General features: G+C 31.7%; 3 protein-coding genes across 4 annotated transcripts; all 3 read right to left on the minus strand.

The window, feature by feature from the left end:
- Nucleotides 1–446: 446 nt before the first annotated feature.
- On the minus strand, nucleotides 447–3,921 carry LOC108322148 (probable receptor-like serine/threonine-protein kinase At5g57670). 2 transcript variants are annotated; one of them, XM_017554141.2, is made up of 10 exons: nucleotides 3,574–3,921; nucleotides 3,232–3,350; nucleotides 2,967–3,085; nucleotides 2,742–2,869; nucleotides 2,256–2,648; nucleotides 1,829–2,083; nucleotides 1,573–1,730; nucleotides 1,245–1,460; nucleotides 961–1,110; nucleotides 447–867 (listed from the first exon to the last, which is right to left on the minus strand). In XM_017554141.2, exons 1-10 carry the CDS (start codon nucleotides 3,704–3,706, stop codon nucleotides 721–723), a joined length of 1,818 nt encoding a protein of 605 aa, XP_017409630.1. In that variant the 5' UTR covers nucleotides 3,707–3,921; the 3' UTR covers nucleotides 447–720. The 2 variants fall into 2 exon arrangements, with proteins under 2 accessions (XP_017409630.1, XP_017409629.1); XM_017554140.2 differs by having other exon boundaries at nucleotides 2,256–2,651.
- A 3,383-nt stretch (nucleotides 3,922–7,304) lies between these two features.
- LOC108322121 (PTI1-like tyrosine-protein kinase At3g15890) lies at nucleotides 7,305–8,861 on the minus strand. Its single transcript, XM_017554104.2, has 4 exons — nucleotides 8,778–8,861; nucleotides 8,491–8,641; nucleotides 8,162–8,424; nucleotides 7,305–8,058 (listed from the first exon to the last, which is right to left on the minus strand). Exons 1-4 carry the CDS (start codon nucleotides 8,822–8,824, stop codon nucleotides 7,380–7,382), a joined length of 1,140 nt encoding a protein of 379 aa, XP_017409593.1. The 5' UTR covers nucleotides 8,825–8,861; the 3' UTR covers nucleotides 7,305–7,379.
- Nucleotides 8,862–17,550: 8,689 nt separating this feature from the next.
- Nucleotides 17,551–18,605, minus strand: LOC108322128 (protein GLUTAMINE DUMPER 1). The gene has a single exon (XM_017554116.2). It carries the CDS (start codon nucleotides 18,490–18,492, stop codon nucleotides 17,809–17,811), a length of 684 nt encoding a protein of 227 aa, XP_017409605.2. The 5' UTR covers nucleotides 18,493–18,605; the 3' UTR covers nucleotides 17,551–17,808.
- Nucleotides 18,606–23,170: the final 4,565 nt, after the last annotated feature.

Here is a 23,170-nt window from a genome sequence, read left to right on the forward strand (position 1 = left end):
AAATATTCATTCTAATTTATATACAGGTGAGGAGATTATCTTAAAAAACCACTTTTAATATTTAATTAAATAGCAGTACGCTTGATATTTAAACTTTTAACTAAATAGTATAAATTATATTTTCCAAGACAACTCGTATTTGATAACAAATTCTCTTTTCTTGTTCTGAAAAATATCTTATTTTTGTGAAAAGTGTTTCAAAAACAACACATTCATCTATTTGATCGATCGTATAAACAGATCTAAGATTGACGTGATCCTGTTTTTTATCGTAAATAAAAAGGAAGACAGCAGCATATTTATTGAAATGCTAGATATGTGGAAAATTATGTGATCTGTTTTCATCTGCCTATCTATTCGAACCTTCTCTGAATGTTTTTCTCTGACAAATACCTTACATCAAATCAAAGACAAACTACACTTTTATATACCAAAAACTGGGCACAGACGAAAATGTCTCTGGTTTTATCTGTATTTCCCTAAAATCTTCACGGAAATAATAATATTCTTACGCCTCCCTCCTCTATTCAAACCCCCCAAAAAATATATTTCTCAGCCAATTCAAACTGGACTAAGGGGTACAAAAAACAAACTAAAGAAAATAATCGTATGATAAATTAAACAAATAAAAAACCAACCTTTACTTGACTCCTACAACCAGAAACCTAAAATATAGTGTATGATGGAAAGAAAATTGAAACTAAAGCGTACATTTCATTCTCACAAATAATCCTCCAAAGATAGGTCTGAGGGTACATCATATCCGAAAACCATAGAGTAATCATCCAATTCATCAGAGGTGAACTTTGGGATCCTCCAGCTTTTTCCAACCTCACTGTCTTCTCCACTGGTTAACAGCTCCAGCACCTGTGTAAAACCAAAAACAAGGAAAAACATAAAATAAGTGTGATCATGTTGAGACCTAGACAAACTCAAACATGGCCCTTATTGTTCATTCACCTCACTCATTGGGGGACGCCACGTGGCAGTTTGTCTCACACAGTATGAAGCCGCCAGCACTACCCTGTACAGTTGTTCTCCATCATATTTACCTTCCATTCTTGGATCAGCAAGATCAACAATGTTCCCTGATTCCATCAGAGGCTTTGCCTATATGTTGTTATAAAACTTTTTGTCATTGTCTTGCTTAACCAATTTATAGATGCATGCTTTGTGATAAATTCCTTGTAACTTTATCATGGAACATACAATTATGCATTAATCTCTTTAAAAAGTATGATTACCCATAAGAGAAGGTTCTGTTTTGATGAATCAACAGGTCTCCGTCCAGTTACAATCTCCAAAAGTAGAATTCCAAATGCAAAAACATCTGTTTTCTCATCCACGATTCCATGCATAAAGTACTCTGGCGCTAAGTATCCAAATGTGCCCTCTACGGGGATCACAGCATGGTGAGTCCACTTGTTAGGAAGCCACTTTGCAAGCCCAAAATCAGCAATCTAAATCGAGATTGAAAATTTTAAAATGTAAGTTGATTGACTCGAACCACGAGAAAACAATGTTGTTTTTCTGGTTCCAAAATGTTTGTATTTGATTATATTTCTATTCTACCTGTGGTTCATAGTCAGGACCAAGAAGAACATTAGAGGCTTTAATGTCACGGTGAATTATCCGGTGTTTGCAACATTTATGAAGATAATGGAGACCCCTTGCAACACCAATGGCAATTTTGTACCTGATTGGCCAGTCAAGTGAATCTCCTCCTTTGCCTGATAATGATTCCAATGCATTTAATCTCAAATGACATAACAAGCAATTATTGCTGAAAAAATAAAACGGATCTCTGGAAAACAAGGTTCTTTTTTACCATGCAATGAAGTTGCTAAATTTCCATTTTGAGAGTAATTGAAAATCAGATATAGCCCATTTTCAATGCAGCAGCCCACTAAAGTTGCGGTATTTGGATGACAGACATGTCCAATAACACCCAATTCCATAAGGAACTCTTTTTCCTTGTTAGGATCCTTGTTGTCCTTGGCCAACCTCTTCACAGCAATGGTTCGTCCATCTGAAAGATCACCTTTGTATACTTCCGAATACCCACCTCGTCCAACCAAATTATCTGTTGTTTTCATTAATGAAAAAGGAAAAAATTCCCATCAACACCTATTATTTATATTATCTATCCTACCATCATTTTTCTCTATTGTTTCTTTATTTAACTAGGCTCCCAGTAGCATATAAGATTGTCCAAAAATTATTTCGAAAGAAATCAATAGTCCACAATAACATACCTTGGTGGAAGTCGTTGGTAGCATTGGATATTTGTTCATAGCTGAAGCACTTCAACAAAGGCTGACGCTTTTCACTTCTATAAATATTAAAGTTTTTCCTTCTAAATGGTGAAGCAAGGAATGAGACTATGAACCTAAATGAGAACTGTGGTTTAATCTTGGATCGGCTCTTAATCTTAGAATCCAAGGATGGGGTATAAGTGGTGCTTGAGACCCTAGTGCTAAAGGTATCATCTTCTGTGCTGTTTGATTGTCCCTCTAGACCATTTAGTACTGTTCTTGGTGAGCGGTTCTGAGCCTTGATTCCTGATAAATAATCCTCCAGAACAGGGGAGGCACCCTTATCACATTGCTTTTCCTTCTTAAACCGTCTTGAATTTGGTTGTCTGTTATCTACTAGTGAAAAGATACAAGTTACCATATTTAAGAGACTTGTCATCCATTGTAATTTGTATTTTGTTAAATTATATCTGAGAATTGAATTACCTTGACAATGAGTTGAGTTTTGTTCGACACTTTGATCTGCCTTACCACGTCTTCCGACTGAGACCATTGTGCACCCTTCATGTGCATGCTCAAAGCAATACCTGGCAATTCCTTTAGAACTCCCATTTCTAAGAAATAACAAAAAAAAAGCATGAATTTGGTTTGTTCTTTTAATGATTTTCATAAGGAAAATTGACAACTGCTACTATATCATTCAGTTCATACTTATTAGTTTGGTTTCTTGAACCACGAATAAGAAGAAAGTCCGCGTTGATGGACTTGGTTTCTTCCACTAAACCTTCACCAACTGTGGAATTGAGTGCCACCCTTGCCTCCAAATTAACCTGATAATGACGTTTTCATGATAATTCATTTGATTCTAGACTTAGCAAACATGTTGTACTCTAATGGCTGATGATCATTAAAAAAATTGATCGATTTTAAAGATGGAGAGACATTTATAATCGGATTTTTGATCTTGGTTAATTACCTGCTTAGACCAACAGGTCTGTGCAAATTCTCCAAGCACAGATATAACATATGCTTTTGCTTGTCTAAGTTGTGATTGCCTTTTTCTGACGGAGACTCGCTTCTTCTTATCCGCAATAACTGAAATTTAAAAGATTTGCTGCCTATTACAACACTAATCATTCACAATATGAATAAATGTATCAACAAATCGGCCATCATTCATGTTAGAATCTTAAGTGTAGTGAATTTCATGAAAAGACCATTGAAGACGTGATAACTTGATAATGCAAGAATAAGTAATAACTGATAAAAGGTCAAGTGGTTGAAAATTTTCAATTTGGGTAGAAAAACAGTGACTAACCGAGAACATGCACAGCCACAATGGTGTCATTTGGATTGGCAAGAACTCTAATTGCCCATGAGAGAAGCTCCTTGCTGTCCTCTGGGTCTAAGGAGAGGCCAATGAGTATTTTGGCAGGGGAGGGAAGTACCATTTTGAAATGAAAATTGGACAACAGGTTCAGTGAGTGTTGAGAATGTTTGCAGAGAAATGAAATTATTTGCTCTGCTAGCTCTTGTCACACAGAGATGAATGCATTGTGAGCTTAAGAATAAGTAGTGTAAGGAAGAGCATGATTAAATTCAGTTAGGGGTGTGAGGCCAACGGCCAACCTGATGTCGAATTCTTGTTGGAGAAGCATGAAAAGCCTTTAAGAGTGGCAATAGGAAAACTGATTAAACTCTATTTCTCTCTCTGGTGACAATTAAGTGTTGTAGTAGTTGGGTGCTTTGGGGTATAAGCAAAGGTGGTGGGCACATATTTGATTTATCTTGCTATTGAAGCCAAAAATGAAGCTCCCCTTCAATTTTAGTAAGCAAAGTACCTTTTCTTCTTTTATTTTATTTTTCTTTCTCTTTTACTTCCATTTGGTGTGAAAGACTATGTGCCTATTTGCCACTCTCTTAAAAAAGAACTTCACTCATCACTTCAACATCAATGAAACTTCGAGAGGACACCAACTGTCATCTCTTTTCTGATTAATGAAGTGGCAACATTTCCGTATAACTGTTTCCCCTACTTCGCTATCAAACTCAGGTTGGCACATAGCCTTCATTATTTTTTTCATGCACAACATTGGAGAGAGCTTTATAGTACCTTGTCATGTAGAATTGTAGCAATAAAAATTTGAGCCAAAATCTATCACAAATATAATAGTTGATTCTCATGACAATGTTCTCGTAACATGGAAATTTTCAGAACAGATGGCCCTTCCAGTGTGCCATGAAAGAGTGGATTCCTTTATAATTTTCTCCCTTCCAAGGAAGATAAGGTCATTGCACATCCAATTATTGCTTTTTTTCTGAACAAGAATTTCCCCCTTTTGAATAAGCATGTGCGACTTTCACTTCAAGATTCGTTAAATAATAATGCCGATTTTACAACTCAGAGGTATAAAAAACATAAAAAACTGGAACGTGTGGTGCTATTCTGGCTCTCATTTGGGTTGCTACCAAAACAAAAAAGAAAACTGTACTTTACATGGTAGAAGTCACATTATTTTATACACGAATCAATTAATACTTTCACACAATATACACAACCTTAAAGTAAATGTGGCATATAAAATTGCATTATTTGGTGCTTAATTATTTGATGCGACACTAGAATGTGCTAATAAACGGTTGGATCAGAGACTCAAAATGAAAGTTGTAACGAAGTTCATCTTTTGGTGAATTGAGAAAACTTTAAATTCTAAGCTAAAATGACAGAAATTTTGCAATTGTGCTAGCATCCAAAAATGGTGCGTAAGGGATTGGGATTATGGAACCGTCGAGACATGGATAACCCATCTTTCAAACCCCACACGTCGAAACTTTAACAACAGTTTCACCTTACTCTTAAACTCTATGTGGTTCACTTTTTCGGAAAAAACAAAAACAAAATTGGAAACATATGAAGAATGCCTTAATTTAAAGCAAAATAATATACGGTTCAAGTTCGTTAATATATCTTCATTTCAAAAATCCATCTACAATTCTACAGTTATCATTGTTACTCTGATTTAACATTATCAGGACATTAGTTACAATTATGGTGGAGTTTATGGTTCCAAAGTACTACAACGAATAACTTAATTGAAAGAATAAGTTGTTAGTTTAATCAAAGAACAAACCATAATAAAAGTTTGAACTAAATTTAAAACACTTTAAGATCGTTTTTGTCACTGTTTGTGTTTGCCACAATTTAGTCGTTGTTTTTTGTATTAAATAAAATTCAATAAAGTTTACCTTATCCCTACCTAATAAAGATAGTTTCTTTTAGGTTAATTAATCTTTTGGTTGGTTTCTATATTTTATAAGAATTTAGATTTGTACCATTTTTTTTCAATTTAGTTCACACTTTATTTAAAAGAATCTAATATGATTTCTTCTATTAAATTGATATTAATATAATTTGAAAGATGATTACAACATGTCTTACAATTTATGATATTTCATTATTACTTGATTTGATTATAGTTATAACTGTTAAAATGTGTTACAATCTCCAGACCAATCCAGTCTATCACACGGTTCGAGACATGTTGAGTTTGAAAAAAATAAATTTTTTTATACAAGTCAATTTTCAATCTAGTTCATTTAAACTCAGTTCATCCGTGGTGAGTCGGCTTGACTCACCAACCCATCTAATTTTATTTTATTAATTTATTATCTTATAAAACCCTAAGAAATACCATCCGGCTCATTATACTTGGATTGTATTGTATTTTTTTTTATTATTTTGGATGAATTATCTTGAGTTTAACATCATTTTGGGAGTGAAATTTATTTAGATTTGAATTACAAAAAGTTTATAATTTTTTTTATTTAAAAAAGAATTGTAATTAAGTGAGCTAGTGAGTCAACCCGTTTAACCCACCAATTGTGATCGATTGAGCCGGGTTCGAATTTTTCTAGCTCATTAAATGAGTCGGGTTGGTTGGCTCACTAAGTGACCGACCTGTAATGGACTGAGCCGGATCAAACTAGGTGACCTGTTTTAACCGCACTATTTATAGTATCAATAATAAAATAAGGTTAAAGACATTTGGATTCCTCTAATGTATGATTCAGTTGAATGTCTCTAAATACTTTTTAAACTAATTGTAATTACATGATAATATCTAGTTATTGGAAAAGATGAAAGAGGACTTATTTTTTCACAAAACCTTTGGTTGTAAGGGTGAGTGATAATGGAAATAAGATAAAGTGTTTTGGTGGGTAAAAAGGATAAAAACAATTTAAAAATTGAGAGATGATGAAATAACTCTCTGAGTGAGTAGATTGTGATACTGAAAATACTAATATTTGTAATTGTGCATTATTTAATTATTGTTCTTCAAGAATAATTGAGTCATGAATTGATTTGAGTTTATTCAATTCCTGAGATCATATGTGAATATAATAATTTTAGTGGAAAGTTAATTTATAACTAATATGTCATTGTATATATTTTTGTAAATTCAATGTTTTTTGGGTATATATTTTATGTTTAAAATTGTAAATATATTAGCACTTTTTATATGTATGTTAAATGAGATATTTCGATCTTAACTTTAATTAATATTTAGTTGATGGTGCACATAATAAATATTTATTATTATACAATTATATTATAATTGAAAGAATAAGAATGGATGAATGATGTAATTGATCAAATAATTATTTAGTATCTTAAACTATTTTAATCAAAGTATAAATTATTCAAAAAATATATTAAATATTTTAAGATATTTAAAAATTTGATATTAATATTCGTTGCCAATTATTTAATAACTCTCGATGATAAAATATCTAGGAATTAGAATTTAGAAGTTGTTTAATTGACATATAATTTAGATTATTAATTATAAGTTAATTAAATTAATTTTAAAGTAGTAGTAAAAATTCAAAAGACTCTCGCAATCAATCACTTCTCCGGTGTATCATAGGATTGAGGAAAATCAAATTGATGGAAAAGTTCTATAAAAAAGAAGACATGTCTTAAAAGAATAGGATGAAATGATTATATTGGTCATTACTAAAATTTTGATACTTAGAAGTTGGAAGTTGATGAAATTAGGGATAGATAAAAAAAAAAGGCTTAAAAGAAAAACAAGTTCATTACAGATATATATAGATAAGGGCTTAACCGATTTTCTTGTAGTTGCCACGGTTATATGGATCCTTCATGTTTTGGACTTCAATGGCACTGAAAACACCATAACTAGCAGTTGCATCATCAAGTTCTTCATCACTGGGCTCATCAAGTGCCAATAATTCTTCAGTGTACTTGATACTGTCGATCCTCGTCACACTCACTTTCTTCTCTTCAGATTCTTGCCCTTTAAGAAGGTTAACAACACGCTTCATGTTGGGTCGTTTTTCAGGCTCATTCTGCACGCAAAGAGCAGCCACATTGATTGCTTGTTTCACTTCGTTTTCATCAAAGTTCCCCCTCAGTTTTGGATCAACCAGCTCCCTGTACTTTCCTTTGCTTATTAGAGGCTCGGCCCACTCAGTTATTGTTCTCTTAAGCCCACCAGGGAGCTTCTCTATGGGCTTTCTTCCACTCACAAGTTCCAACAGCAGAATTCCAAAGCTATACACATCACAACTTTCCGAAACCTTCCCCCACATCGCATATTCAGGTGCCAAGTATCCCAATGTACCCTTCACACGGGTAGTCATATGGCTAACTCCTTCTGGGATTAGTTTTGCAAACCCAAAATCCGCAACTAGAGGCTCAAACTCTGAATTCAGAAGCACGTTACTTGCTTTCACATCCCTGTGTATGATGTGTGGTGTCACCTCACTGTGCAAGTACCTACCATCAACATCAAAGTTTACAATTTCAAACATTATAATAACTTTTCAGGTTAGATATCTCCAAAATATGTTATTGTTCAATGAGTGTGCCTGAAACTTACAGAAGCCCTTCTGCAGAGCCTATTGCAATGTTCATTCTCCTTTGCCAGTTCAGTTGCACTTCAACAGCAAACTGGCCATGGAGATGAGATATGAGGCTGAGATTTGGCATGTAATCGTAAACGATGAGGCGTTGATCATCCCCAACACAATAGCCCCTGAGACCCAGCAAGTTTTTGTGCCTAACCCTTCCAAGAACTTCAACTTCTACAGCAAATTCCATCTCTGCCTTCGAGTTCATTGCTTTCAGTTTCTTTACCGCTATCTGCCATCATCATAAGACATTAATTCAAACTCAATTTTGCAGTATGCCTGATATTTATATTTTTACCTGAAGACCGTCACTGGTTCTTCCCCAGTACACGCTTCCAAAACCACCTTCCCCAAGCTTGTTATCATCACTGAATCCGTTGGTAGCCGCATGCAGCTCCTTGTACGTGAATATTCTCCATGAATTGTTAACCACGCCAAATGATGTTGGCCTATGAAAAATTACAAGGCTAATCAGTACGATTGATGGTGATACCAATAACCACTAGGAGAGCTAATAATTAATTGACATTATTAACAATGAAAATCAGAAAACAGTAATGGAGAAACGGTAATGTTGTTACATACACTTCTTCGACCTTCTCTGAGCCACAGCAACTGAATGAGGATCCCATAATCGGAACAATGTGATGGGAAGAAATGGTGAACAAGTTAAGGAACTTGTGTCCAATGAAAATTGTGTGTTTTAAAGTATAGAACAGTGGTTTTGGTCCACTGAAATCGCACGTGCATTTGCATTTATTGCCGGCCGAACGACTTCGGCCGGCTAACCCAAGATTTGACTTTAAGTTTGGTTAAACAACTATAACAAAGGGGTTGCAACACATATTATACAAAAATGGGCACCGCTTAAAATCATAGATAAATAAATATAGATGTATTTGACTAATTGTAACATCAGATAATATGCCCTTTAGATTCCTTCTTTAGCCGCTGTCCTCCAATTGGTCAAGCCTCAACTGTGTTATTGTCTACAACTGCTGAATTGAAAGTTATTCATGCATCTAATTTTTTGTTACCTAAATTTGTACCTTAGTATAATCTCATAAATAGAAACTACAGCCCTACCACCAAGCTTTTACAAGCCAATTTTGTCAACACGTCATGGATGTTGAATTGAAATGCTTTAGATTGAATTGAAATGCTTTAGAACAATAACGATCTTCAGTTACTTTATTATGATGTATCCCTACGAAACCAAGCTATTGATGGCAGATGAGCCTAGAAAATTAGAATAAGTTTAGCTACAAAATTCAGAGTTCTTTTAAGATTACACTTCTCTTTAACAAGTGAATTATTTTCATACATTTTCTCTTATGGAAAGATAATTGCTTTCAGAATTGATTGTTGAGAGTTTAAACGTGACTCTAAATTTATCGATGGATAGAAATGAAAAAAAATAAAGTATTATATAAAGATGAAATACAGATTAATATATAGATTTTTTAAATTTTAATTTTAAGTTTTTATATTTTAAAATAAAATTTTTAAAATAAATTTTATATTTAGAAAAATTAAAATATAAATTTTTTTCTGTATTTCTAATAATTCTAATTACTTAGAAATCGAGACTACTATTTTTCTGGATGAAATTTAAAGTTTCAAAATGAAAAATATTTCAAATACGTAATGATTAACTTAACAAGTGAACGGACTTAAAATTAGAACATTGGCTTAGTTTTAAAAAAAAATATTTAAAAAATAAAGTAATTTAAATATTATGGAATTCAAGTTTTTGGAATTGTTAAATTTGTAGTACCCTAATAATGTTAATTTTATTTTAATCTAGGACAAGTTGTTACTAAATACGAATACCAATTTTGCATGTCTTACTTTTGGTTTACTTATTTTCACTTCGTTTTGTTAAAAGAAAAGGAAAAAAAAACGTGGTTGTCATACGAAGGTATAAGTTGGGATATTTGGTTTGAAGTTTGTTCTTAAAGTCGTGGAGAAAAAGCAGAGTCGTATTAAGATGCCAATTGGAGGAATTGTAAGTTGTGAGCGATCTTGAATATTAGTCAACTTCTCTGATGCATCTGAATTACTAAATGACAATCAAATTCATATGCTTGCATTTTATCATTTTGCATTTAATTGTATTAATTAATCTTTTTCTTATTTGCTTATCTAATTTTTTTCAAAAATTTACAAACACTGAAGTCGTCCAATTCCATATTCCAAATGTTCAACTATTAATCTCAATTCTTTTTCTTAACTCATTTTACCAAGTTCGTATTTCTAATGCGTATTTTTTTTTTATTTATGATCAAATATCAAAACCCATTTTGTCTTACCTGGACCATTCTAAATACAGAAGAAAAAAGTAAAGGCTTTCGCTTCCTGCATCCCAAAAATTTCTAACTGTTCCCAAATATTTTAAAATGACCATTTCATCCTTTTCAGATCACCTGTTTAAGAAATCTTCCAGAACAAACTTTCCATAACTTCGTTTTTTGGAACAAATTTTCTTAAACATATGAAACAATTTTTTGAATGAGTCCTCTAGAATAATATTTTTAGAACAAGTTTTTCTGAACAAAATTTCCATACATACGACATGCATTGTGAAACAAGATTTTCAGAGGAAACTTTCAAGAACATGAGATACCTTCAAATAATGAGTTTTTTTAAATAAGTTTTCCACTAAACCCAATGTTTCAAAAAATATACGTGCAGCATGAAAATATTTTATTTTTTTATTGATACTATGGCAGTGCAAGTAGTAATCATGGGGTACGTGAAGTAAAAGACGAAAATACTAACTTTAAAAATTTGCCATGAGAATGGACTGAAACACTTTGTCAAGAACAAAGATATAGTGGGTCAAGTAGACTGGTTTAGAGCTTAAAACTAAATGACGTTTCTAATTTCAGCCAACCATTTTTAACACATGTCCTAGGTATTAATGTTTTTCTTATGTAATATCCATTTCTAAAATTGAAATTTGGTTTCAAATACAATTTAGGAGCTTTTCCCAAAGCTCATCAATCATTAAACATAGTCAAAACTCTACATTTTCAACCTTATTTGAAAGTTTTTTTTTTCATTGCAATGGTAATCGCAAGTAAACAATACATGGTAAACAAATATACGTCATGTATCAAATCTGTATTTTTTTATTTTCTTATTTTTTTTAATTAAAAATAAAAAAATTGTTCACTATACCAAATCAATAGTGTCACATGTAGATGACAACGGGTCGGGTCGGGTATGGTATGGATATGGCTTACCAGCAACCCGACCCGCTACTTGTACGGGTACCCATTTAGAAAATATCCGCGAGTATTTTAAAACTCACGGTACCTGTGGATATCTGTAAAAAAATAAAAAAATATTTTATACTTTTTTAAAATAAAATTACAATATATATATATATATATATATATATATAATATAGTATAAATTAAATTAAATACAAATTAAAATTTAATTTTAATTAAATTTAACCTAATAAATATATAATTTTATTTTATTTTTAATTAAATTTAATTAAAAAATATATAAATTATTTTATTATTATTATTTTTTGCAGGTAACGGGTATCCGCGGGTAAGGTAGTATACTACTCGTACCCAACCCGTTTAGAAGCGGATATTAAATACCCACTACCCGTTACTCACGGGTAGTAAATATCCGCGGATAGTAACTATTCGTCGTGAATTTTACCCGCAGATACCCGTGTCCGCAGATTTTTTTCTCATTCCTAGTCACATGTAGTCTCAGTTGTTAAGTTAGTATTAGCATGTCATATATTTAACTTAGTTTTATTTTTTTTAATTGAGCAAGTTTTTTTAAGATCAAATTTAATTTTTATATAAATGTTATACTGAAATTTTTATTAAAACACACATTTTTATTAAATTATTCTTTCATTATTTTTAAACAAGCTTTAACTATATTATTATAATATCATTATTATATTTATGTTTGATTTTTACTACCTATACAAAATAGGATTAGAGTTAGCTTATAAATAAGGTTAGACTTTATTAAAAAAATATGGTTAGAGTTAATTTAAAATTAGAAGGAAATTTTTTTATTATTTTTAAACGAACTCTAACCCTATTTTTTTACTTGTAGTAAAATTCAAACGTAAATATAATAATAATATAATTAGAGTTGACTTAAAAATAATTAAAGAAATATTTAATAAAAATATGGATTTTAATAAAAAAGTTTAATATAAATTTATATAAAAATTAAATTTTAGTTTCAATTTGGAGAGGAACAAAATTGTTCCATTTTGAAATAAGAAATTGAAATGAATTGAGTAGAATGAACGAAAAATTAGACTAGATTAAATATAAGATATTGACATGTGACACCCATACTGAATTGACACGTGATACTATTATTGTCAGGTGACACTAAACTATCACATGAGTTTTAGAATTTTAAGTGTGAATTTAAGTCCCACATTGGGTGAAAATGAGAAAGTAGAACACCATATAATTTTGAAGATTCATTAATCAATTGCCTTAAAGTTTTAGGTAGAGAGTGGTCTCAATTTCTTATGTGGTTAGACTCAAGTTTCATTAATGTTGTATCTTCTCCTCAATAAATCTAACAGTGACATAGGGCAAATAATTATAAAATTTATAAAAAAAAATTAAAACGTCATATATGGCATACATGGTTAAGGATCCAAATGTTACTAAAATAGATTAAATTGAAAAAAAACTACATTAAATAAACTCAATTAGTATAACGAACAAAGTAATATTTAGGCCTTAAAAATAATTTAACTTTTAATTGTAACTTTTTGAAGAAAAAAGTGAAAGATGGATATCAATAAAGGGTGAGGTAGATGAAAGCGAAGAAAATTAATAAAACAAAAATATTAAATTTGACAAGTTAAAAAACATAAAAAGTAAAGAAAAAAAATATGAATGATATGCGATTTAGATTAAAATATGAACGAATAAATTAAAAAAGAAGTTAAAGATGAAATTTACGACAAAGTAAATGAAAGCAATAATTATAATAGAATATTTTTTTAAGTATGTGACCGTTTGGACTGGACGGAAGAAATAAAAAGTATAAAATACGAGATTATTTAAAAAAGTTATAATAGATTTAATTGATGTGATTAAGAATAAATAAATAATAGAATGAATCATAGTATCTTTAATTTTATTTTAATAAAGAATGAATTTTAATTAAATTGAAATATGATTAATTATGAAATAATTAATTTATAAATTTGGAAATAATATAAAAAATTTATGAAAAATTTGAAGTTAAATATATTTAAATAATTAATTAGAAATCATGTAAAAAGAACTGACCTACAATTTTTTTAAGAGAAATTAAAGTGTAATAAAAAATAAAAGAATTACAATTGGAGATTAAAATGAAAAACATAATTTAATGATTTTCATAAAGTAAAAAAAAAAGTATTTCATCAATAAATTGGATAACATCTTAATGTTATCATATTTGTACATAAATATGTTATATAAGTAAGATAGAAAAAATGAGGGTATAACTGTTAATTGATTGTGTTGGATTGATTATCTGTGATCATAACGATAGTTTATAGTTGGGAATGTTTGGATTTGACGTAAGTAGCGAATGAATGGGCAAGGCAGAATTATTGGTACCTTCATCCTCCTTCAATCCACAACTTTCTCTTTACAACACAACCGTCACCCACAGAAATCTCCACACATCATAACCAAGCGATTTCTTTCATTATAATATATTTCAACCTTGATGTAATCACTTCAATTATTCACCATCATCGTCAAAGATTAATAAAATCAAATAAGAGAGATTAATTAATTAATTAATTACACGTTGGGTACCCCATGAGGATTAGACACACCATGATTAATAGCAACAAATAGGTGGGTGCTGCTCACCCTATTGGAGGTTACTGTTATGCCATTTTGCTTTGTGCTGTTCAGGCGTATGCAAATATAGTTTCTCTAGTCACATTTTGCTATTGTGGGAAGAACTTGGTGCCACCATCATAAATATACATTGACCAATCATATATTCACCAACATTGGTGAATGATCTTAATCATCACGCTCAATTACATCTAGGACTATGAATAAATATGGATAATGGAATCACGAGTGAATGAAAAATAAACATTTACATGACGACATCATTATAGATAAGGAAAGCTGAAAAAGGTTGCTTCTGCATATGATAATCATATCAAGATAGCTGTCTTACTAAATTTTACCCTCCATGACCTTCACGCTCTATACATAGCAATAAGGTATGGTTGGATTTTCGTTTTCTTTCGTTTTTATGTGCAATTTTGTTTTCTTTTGATTCATACCATATATATGTGCATATGCATAAACCTTTCTGTAACAAAGCAAAGATTTGTCAACAGACAATTTCGTCGTATCAGTGTCATCAATGAAGCCTTAACAACAACAAAAACATCAACGAGCGTTATGTGATTTGATGCCCATACAAGCTAAGACCAGCTAGCCGCATAGGACCATATTAATCACCTTAACTTGCCTTTGTTGTTATCACTAAATATAGATACTAGTTACTTCCTCTTGTAAAGTTTTGCTTCTTTCATACCAATTCTTAGAATGGCAACTTTATATATACAGATAAAAAATAATTAACTTACTTTTTCACCTCAATTTGGTTTTTGGAACACAACGACAAACTAAAAAACTGACTCTCTATCTCTCAAGTAAAGTTCAACGACTGAAATCATTAAAAATATATATATTCTTTATACATAAGGCAAACAGAGGCAGCCAAAATTAATCCAATGATGTAGTGTGGCACGTATATTTGAAGGTAAAAGTGGAGCCCATGAAATAATTTGATCATATCCTGTATATACGGAGAAAAGGGCAATATTTAACGCATGGTTTTGAATTGAAGGTGAATTTCCTTGATTTCGTAAGTTGTAAAGGGGGAAAATGTGAATGAATTTCTTGGAGTCGGGTATAATTGTTAATTTCAAGATTGGGTTTCTTTTTTATTTTTTTTTAAAGAGGCACCATCACTTTGAATTAGCATTTTACTTTCCCTAAATCCTATTTTTAGAGCAAAACAGTTACCAGAATATGGCAACAGCATTCATTTGTCGACTATATAAAGCATTTTGTTTTATGTGTGCTTGTTCGTTTTCTTATTGTGGAACCTATTTTAGTACTACACGGAATCCAGTTTTCGCTATCTTTTTTGCTTCATATTCGTATTGGTTTAAATTTCGATTTCGTAGAGTTATTGAAGTTATTGCGCCAGTGTAAACAACGGGAGAAGTTTAAAGTGGGTTTAATTTTGTTACGCTTTCAATAGTTAGGCGTATAAGTTTTAGAAATAATTAACGGGAGCATGATTTAGACCTTGAAGATTATAGGTGAAGGACTATCAAGGTCTACCCTATAAAAGGTATGGTGTGCTACACTATGCAATTGGAGGACGCATTTTCCATGTAAAAAAAGTTTTAGGAGTTCAAGTCAAACAACAATGGAAGCGTTGTCATCATCTTTTTATCTATTTTCTTTTCGAGGGACTTGCAACAGATATTGCTATCTAATAATATAATTAACCCAAATAAAACGTTAAAAAACATTATCTTTATGCATGGTGTTGCTTTAACGAAAGCAAGGCCAGAAAATTTCCCACGTACAGTTGGCAAGTATTATAATTGCTTAAAGGAAAGAATAGGAAACAGTGAACTCAATCTCACCTATTCGGCATTATTGTACAAAGATTCCTCTATTTTTCTTTTTGTTTTGGTCGAAAAACTACAAGAATTAAAGGATTATGTCTCTATTTTATATTTCTCTCCACACTTTACCATTAACTTTTTTAAGGGAATATATAAGAGGCCTTTGTGGTTTCCCTTTATCAATATCCCTTATAAATACACAAACACCATTAATATTACCGCAGAATAATTTCTTTTATTGAAAAATGATTGTTTGAGGTAAAAGGAGTAAATATTTAGTAAGATTGTTTGGACGAGAGTGAATTAATAACTCTTTCGTTATTTGGTGTGTGACCATTCTTACAAACCAGATATTCCTGTACAATTGTCTCTTTAATAGTGCCATTAAATTCATTTCTTCTGTCGGTGTATAAAGTCCCCATATACATGATTAAATGTTTCGTGCCCCAATCAAATTATTTAACCACCAGTTTAGTCCATACATAATCAAATGCACGCCTCTCTGTATAATCTAATATATAGCAGAAATTATTTATAGTTTCATTTTAAATAAACTAAAATTATATTATGGGATGAAAATGCGAAGGGGTAAAAGAAAATCATTGCAAAAGGCATTATTATCTGCACTGCTATCTATAGATAGGAAAAGGCTAAAATGTATACATCTCTAATTTTTAGGTAAAAAAAGGAAGCAAACAAAATTAATGATTGAGTGATACACATTTATATTTATATTTAATATATATTATAAATAAAAATAAAAAAGTTAGAAAAAATAGTGTGAGATAAATATGGAAAATTTATATCTATCATTGTATAATTTCTCAAAACAATAAAGGAAAACAGTACCGTACAACTAAATGTGAAAAAATAATAAGAGAAAAAGAAAAGAGTGGTGTACTATAATATCACTTGATATACCTTGCAAGTACCAATAGCAACTATTGTGTTTAGTGTTTATCGTGATTTTTGTAGACACAGCATCGACATGCATTAAACCCACACTACCGTCACCCTTACCCCACTGCTTCAATTCAATGCCGGGAAAGAATATCAATCAATAAAAGGACCCCAATAAAAAGGTTATTCCACACCTCACGACAACAAAAAAAGTCTATATAATTAATAAGAAATTAGTATAAAAATTATAAAACTGAAGTTGTGAATTCTAGAACGTAATAAAACCGATCCTAGTTATGAAAAATGTTTTGAAACAACAAAACCATCATTCTATAGACCATAGAATAATAGTGCAAGAGTTCAAAACAGCTGCGGTTTGAGCATTTCCAGGGACTGTTTTAATCCTTAACTTCTGAATGATGCATGTCGCGAAAAGAATAACCCAAAATGAAGACTAATAAATGAAAGAAACTGAAGTTAAAGTTAGTTCCTCGAGGAACAGTGCCGCCACTGCATTTCACAACTTCTTCTCGCCGCATCAGACACGTCACACTTTCCTTCTTGACAATACAGGAAGAAGACATTTTCCACCTCTTCACGTCTTACAATCAATCAAATAACAAAAACAAAACATCTGTTAAACTCTCTCAAATTCTCTCTGCCCCGTCTTTTTTTTTTTGGTTTTGTCCCCTTCTGTTTTGTTCCAGAGGCTAACAAGCGATCACAATTCACAGATATAATAATCTCAGTGGGAGAAAACGAAATCCAAAAACAGAATTTGTGAAACAGCAAGAGAATCCATTCTAGTTCCACCTCAAAGAATTTACATTCCCGAAATAATGTACAGAGGAGAAAAAGAAAAGGAGAAGAGAACGGAATCCCCATGTCGCCATTCACTGCCAATTGTTGAACATGCAACCTAACTACCCAGAGAGGCACCCAAAATTCAGAGGTGTCAAGAGCTTTGCTTTTAGCACGAAAGCAATCCCGGCTACCAAACAAAACCCCCCCAAGTTGTCCACACGTTTGGCTCGATCAAGGGTTCTGATCCGACGAGGTTTCGGTGGTCCCGCTCTCTGTACTTCCCTCTTTGGCGGACTGTGACACTTCCAGTGATTTTCGGGTCTCTTCGCAGGTGCAGGTGCTTGTGTTGTCGCCGAAGGAAGAGGACCTGCTAGTGCCGCAGCTTGAAGAAGAAGAGACGCTCGGAGTGGCCAAGAATGTCGGTTTCTCTTGGCCGGCCATGATCACCAGGATCTTCTCCTCGTACGGTCTCTGAGGTTTCTGGTCTTGCTCCGCTTTTCCCTCGCCAGCTTCCAGGTCCCGTTCTGTTTCCCCGTTCCCTTCAAGGTACCCGGAGAGCTTCCAGTAGGAGCATGCAAGGATCAACAGAGCGAAGGCTATGAGACCCAGCATCGCCGCTAGCCCCCCAAATAGGTAGGGAACAGGAGAATGCCACGGCGAGTGCGGTTGCTGCGGAGAAACCGGGGCTCTGTCACCAACGTTCATGGGTTCTCTGTATGCAGCCATGTTTGCAGAAAACAGAGTAGAGTGAGAAGAAGAAGAAGAATTGCGGGAAGGAAAAGAGAAGAAAGATTGGGTTGAGAGGTGGATGGTGGGATGGAAAGTATTTATAGAGAGGCGAGAAAGGGTTTTGCAGAGAGAGAGAGAGAGAGAGAGAGAGAGAGAGAGAGAGAGAGAGGTGATCAGTGTCGTCATTTTTTGGTGAGTAGGAAGGAGCGGTGGGGCCCACGGGGGGTGTGGGGTCACGTGTTCTGAGTTTCCCTCTTTTATTTATTTTATATTATTTTTGGGTTGTAGAGGATAGAATTATGATTTATTTATGATCGCAAGGAATGCGCACTCTGGATGAACTGGTCATGTCAATTTCAATTTGTGCAGAGGAGAGGAATATGATCCCCTTCCATGTTTCGCAACAAACAAACACGCAAATAAAGGAAAATAATAATGAAAGCAATTTCAATTCCCCTCTGCATATTCATATTATTCTATCGTTACAAATAAAGTAGCTGAAAAAGCTGCAAGATCAACAGTGTTTTTAATTCTTTTAAGTGCGTCTATCGGTTGCCGATAAGATCGAGGGATACACCCACAATTTTCCCCTTCTCTTCCACAACTCTAAATAACCTACATATGCTTGCATGATTCACGATATTGCTTATTGGAATCTGCTCAACTTTATTTATAATCTTTACATATCAAAATAAAGCAAAATGCCTCCTATTAGGCTCTCCATCTTACTTTAGTTTAAGTCGAATATCGGATTTGTCATTCGAACCGGACATGCAGATTCCGATTCCCTAACCTTCTCATTAGTTCTTTCACAATTAAGAATTTAAGAATAATAATAATAAAAATAATAATAATAATAATAATATCAAAAAGGGATTCCATCATTTCCCATACTTAATTTATTGGTTTTATTTTATATTTTAATTGAACTATTTAAATGGGATGCCAAGGGTGGGTACGATACCCAAGAACTTGTTATTTTCTGAAAATATTATGTAATGCAACATAGGACCATCTGACATCATACGGATTAAGATCGGTAAGGTTACTGTGTATAGCACCTGATGAGTTTGAGACAAATCATATGTGCTCGACTCTACCGTACTCTGATCAGTATTTCTGTTTAAGCCGTTGGATTATAGAATAAGAAAGAAGAGAGATACTGTAGTTCTCTCAAATTATTACGTACTAACCAATCAATGGTTTGGATTGGGCCGTTTATTGGTTTTACAAGAAAAGTGGCGCAGAGGATCTGGTGGAGTGTGAGCATATGGCATTTCTGAAATAAAAAATGAAGTGGGTGGAAAGAAGGTGGAAACGGTTTCATTTTTTCAAAAAGCTGCTGACTTACAAACAAAAACAAATAAAGGAAAAGGTCCTCTCATCAATACTCCAATATCGTTATTTAATATTTCTTAAAACAATTTAATCATGCTTACAGATTCATCAATGTCTTTAACCTTTAAAAGATTTTTTTTATAAATTTAAGGGAGAGAATGAATAGATTTGAAAGTAAAATTTGTATTTTTTTTGTTATAAAATTTGAAGGTGAAAATAAGTGAATTTAGAAATGAAAAATTATAAAAGTTTGTAAATGATATGATAAAAATAAAAGACATTTTAATAAATTATAATATAAAAGTATTATTGTGTTAATATATTATTATTATTATTACTATTATTATTATCATCTTGTAAATATACTTCTATTTTCGTCTTTAAATTGCATCATACAAACACAAATGACACTCAAAAATAAATTCGTATCCCAAAATTTCTTTGAATAGATTATCCTTTAAAAAGGAATACACATAATTGTCCTATTAAAATCACTTCTTAAATTTATATATTTTTATTTTATTCGGTAAAATATTTACAATTTTTCTTTTCCTTCTAATTATTTCAATTGTATTTAAGAAAAATGTGTATTACTTTTTCTATTTGAAGAATTAGAAAATTTGCATCTAATTTCTACTATTTTTTAAGATTTTTATCTCCGAAATATTTACAAAATTTGTGTGTTTTTAAAAAATTATTTATTCGTATTTTCTCTCTATCATCACCTCAATTCTTTGAAATAATTACTGCAATATTATATATAATTTCCTAATTTATTAGCATGATATATATATATATATATATATATATATACTACACTTATAATTATAAGCTTACGGAAACCACCAAATCCAACTGGTTTGATAAAAAAAACGTACCAGTTTTTGTTAGACTTGATGGACCAATAGACTAGGTCGCATCTAAAATACGCAACTACAAAAAATTGAATTAACCCATTTTTAACTTTTTAATTCGTTAAAGTGGATTAAATCGAACTGACATATTTAAAAAAACTCTGATAAATTCTAAAACTATAATTATTTAAATTGAACTTGATTTTTCTTTCTAATATTAACTGTATTTTTAAATCATAATGTTATCATAAATATATTCATTTGGGAACCTTAATAAAAGTATTTATATTAAGTAAACTAAAAAGAAATTGATTTAGTGCAATTCTGGAATGCTCATTATATGCTTACTTCAAGAATGTATCAAAATTAAAACTCAATGTACAAAACAAAAATAATGTGACTTTCTAATTGTTTATTCTGTCCCATATAAAATCATATATATTAGTGATGTTAAATTCTTATTAAGAGACATTGGATCAAATATAAACATTCATAAAGTAATCACATTTATAGCAAAATACTTGAATTCAGAAGTTTATATGTTGTTTACATAAAATATCAATGTGATCGAAACATTACATCATATTAGACTTTAGAGTTTTTAAAATTAGATGTGAACCGAGCTTGAGATTTGTCGATGAATGAGATAAGTAACACATAAACATCACTCATATTCGTTGCGAATCTAAGGGCAGATTTATATTGTTTTAGTTTTTAGTATTAATGAACTAAATAATTTTTTAGATCACGAGAGACGTGTTTTGCATTACATAAATTATTTTGATACAAGAATCATGAAGCACTAAATACTCGATACATTATAAAATGTAACGCATCATTCTCTTTTTATTTTTTATTTATTTTTAAAAGTATATATTCGACCGAGGGGAGTGGTATTACATCAGATTGTAGAATTATTATTTTTAATATGGACTACACTTAAGGTTAGCTGTCTATTTCAATAAATATCTAGTCATATCAACTTATCGTACATTTGGATATATGTTGTAAATCTAAAATAATCACGTAAAATTAGCGAGTAATGTGGAAGTTAAACATTAAAAGAATTGGTGGTTCAATATTTGAATTAACAGGCGATCCATTATTGAATTAATTAATGAATACTTGTTGTAGACGCATGGATGGTGATCACATAATGAGTTCGTTGGTTATTTTGTATAAGGTGTTATGGTTTAGCAATAATTAGTTGTAAATTAAAATACTAAAATAGAATAGAATTAGATGGAATGAAAATAATGCAAAAAGTAATGAGCGTGATGGTGAAAGGTCGTTGAGAAGGAGTGCCAGACGCCCTAAAATGGTTGGAGAAATGGGGCTCTTGATTTAGAAGGAAATGGTGAGAAGAAAAAACATAAGAATATTGAATTTCTCTCTATCCGGTTTCTCCACTGTATATGATTTGCCTGCCACACATTTTGCATTAGGTTTCCCATTCGTTACGCACACCTTTAAACTAATGTTTCCCTTCTCATTTGTGGATCATGTATACCTAGTTTCCACCATTTTCAAACCGATACTTGCTATTTTAATCATCATCTACCCATTATTTTCCAAAACCTAGTGCCTAAAGGATATCTCATAAACAAAAGAGAATAACTGTTGCAAATCCGGAGAGTACAAATTTCAAACCTTATCATTTGTCTTAACAGCAAAGGCAGGTAAAAAAAAAAAAACAAAAAACAAAGAAAAGATATCATCGAGACCATGTTCCAAGTTTGGGTCCCATTTCGTGAATCGTCAGCTTCCACCACCCAACGTACACGCCAAGGACAACATCCACAACAGGGATACTACCACATCCTTTTCACACACTTCCTCTCTTGTATATTATTTTATGCATAACTTATATATTATTTCAGTTTAATCTTCACTTACTCACCTTCCACTACCATTATTCTAGCTAAACTCATAACCAATAACATACCAACAAGCCAAACAAACAAATTCCCTCCCAATGTTTCGTCTATAAATCCAAACCAAATCCCACTAATTACATTTTTTAAATCATCATCCACTGAACTACACGTATGTCACTTTCCTTCAACGCTTCCTTTTGTCTTTCTATACTCTCTTAATTACATTCCAGTTTTCATCTAACATTCTTTAGATATCTTTTAATATTATGTATTTCGATTATAGGGTCGAGTATCTTCACAAAACATGTCTATACACTTTGTTTCAAGTTAGCTTAGGTAATGATGTGTGTCTTAGTCAAAATCCTTTTTCATACTCAAACCATTCAGAATACCTATTACAGACATTCTGGAGTTCAAGTCAGTAATTAATCCGATCGGAAGTCAGAATAAAATCTTAAATTCATACTAAATACAATTATCTACCTTTTTACTTTGACCGTTATTTATAATTTTTTGAATGAGCCTAAAATTAGTGAAACCTTAATCACAGCTCAATCTTAACTCATTGTTATCAAGTAACACTTACCATTAATCTTGACTTAGAATGGTGTGTTAGGGATGTTTGTTGTTCAAGGACATCTGTTCAGTTTGATCGATCGTCTTTGTCAATGGTCATAATCCAGTCAGTCCATCCAATACAATACACTACAATTTATTTTTTAAATCTGTCACATTAATTGTTATTTGCACGTTTTTCTTATTTAAATTTCCTTGTTTTGTATATATCTTTTTTAA

The sequence above is a fragment of the Vigna angularis genome, chromosome 1 (assembly GCF_016808095.1).
Source record: "Vigna angularis cultivar LongXiaoDou No.4 chromosome 1, ASM1680809v1, whole genome shotgun sequence".
Taxonomy (NCBI): domain Eukaryota; kingdom Viridiplantae; phylum Streptophyta; class Magnoliopsida; order Fabales; family Fabaceae; genus Vigna; species Vigna angularis.

Bases quoted from the DNA above. Each gene is read 5' to 3' on its own strand.
- LOC108322148 (XM_017554140.2), bottom strand. From the start codon at position 3,706: ATGGTACTTCCCTCCCCTGCCAAAATACTCATTGGCCTCTCCTTAGAC. The intron at 3,351-3,573 runs GTTAGTCACTGT...TTTAAATTTCAG, and splicing joins TGTGGCTGTGCATGTTCTCG to TTATTGCGGATAAGAAGAAG. The intron at 3,086-3,231 runs GTAATTAACCAA...CGTCATTATCAG, and splicing joins AGACCTGTTGGTCTAAGCAG to GTTAATTTGGAGGCAAGGGT.
- LOC108322121 (XM_017554104.2), bottom strand. From the start codon at position 8,824: ATGGGATCCTCATTCAGTTGCTGTGGCTCAGAGAAGGTCGAAGAAGT. The intron at 8,425-8,490 runs GTAAAAATATAA...TGATGATGGCAG, and splicing joins GAACCAGTGACGGTCTTCAG to ATAGCGGTAAAGAAACTGAA. The intron at 8,059-8,161 runs GTAAGTTTCAGG...TGTTGATGGTAG, and splicing joins GGCTCTGCAGAAGGGCTTCT to GTACTTGCACAGTGAGGTGA.
- LOC108322128 (XM_017554116.2), bottom strand. From the start codon at position 18,492: ATGACGACACTGATCACCTCTCTCTCTCTCTCTCTCTCTCTCTCTCTC.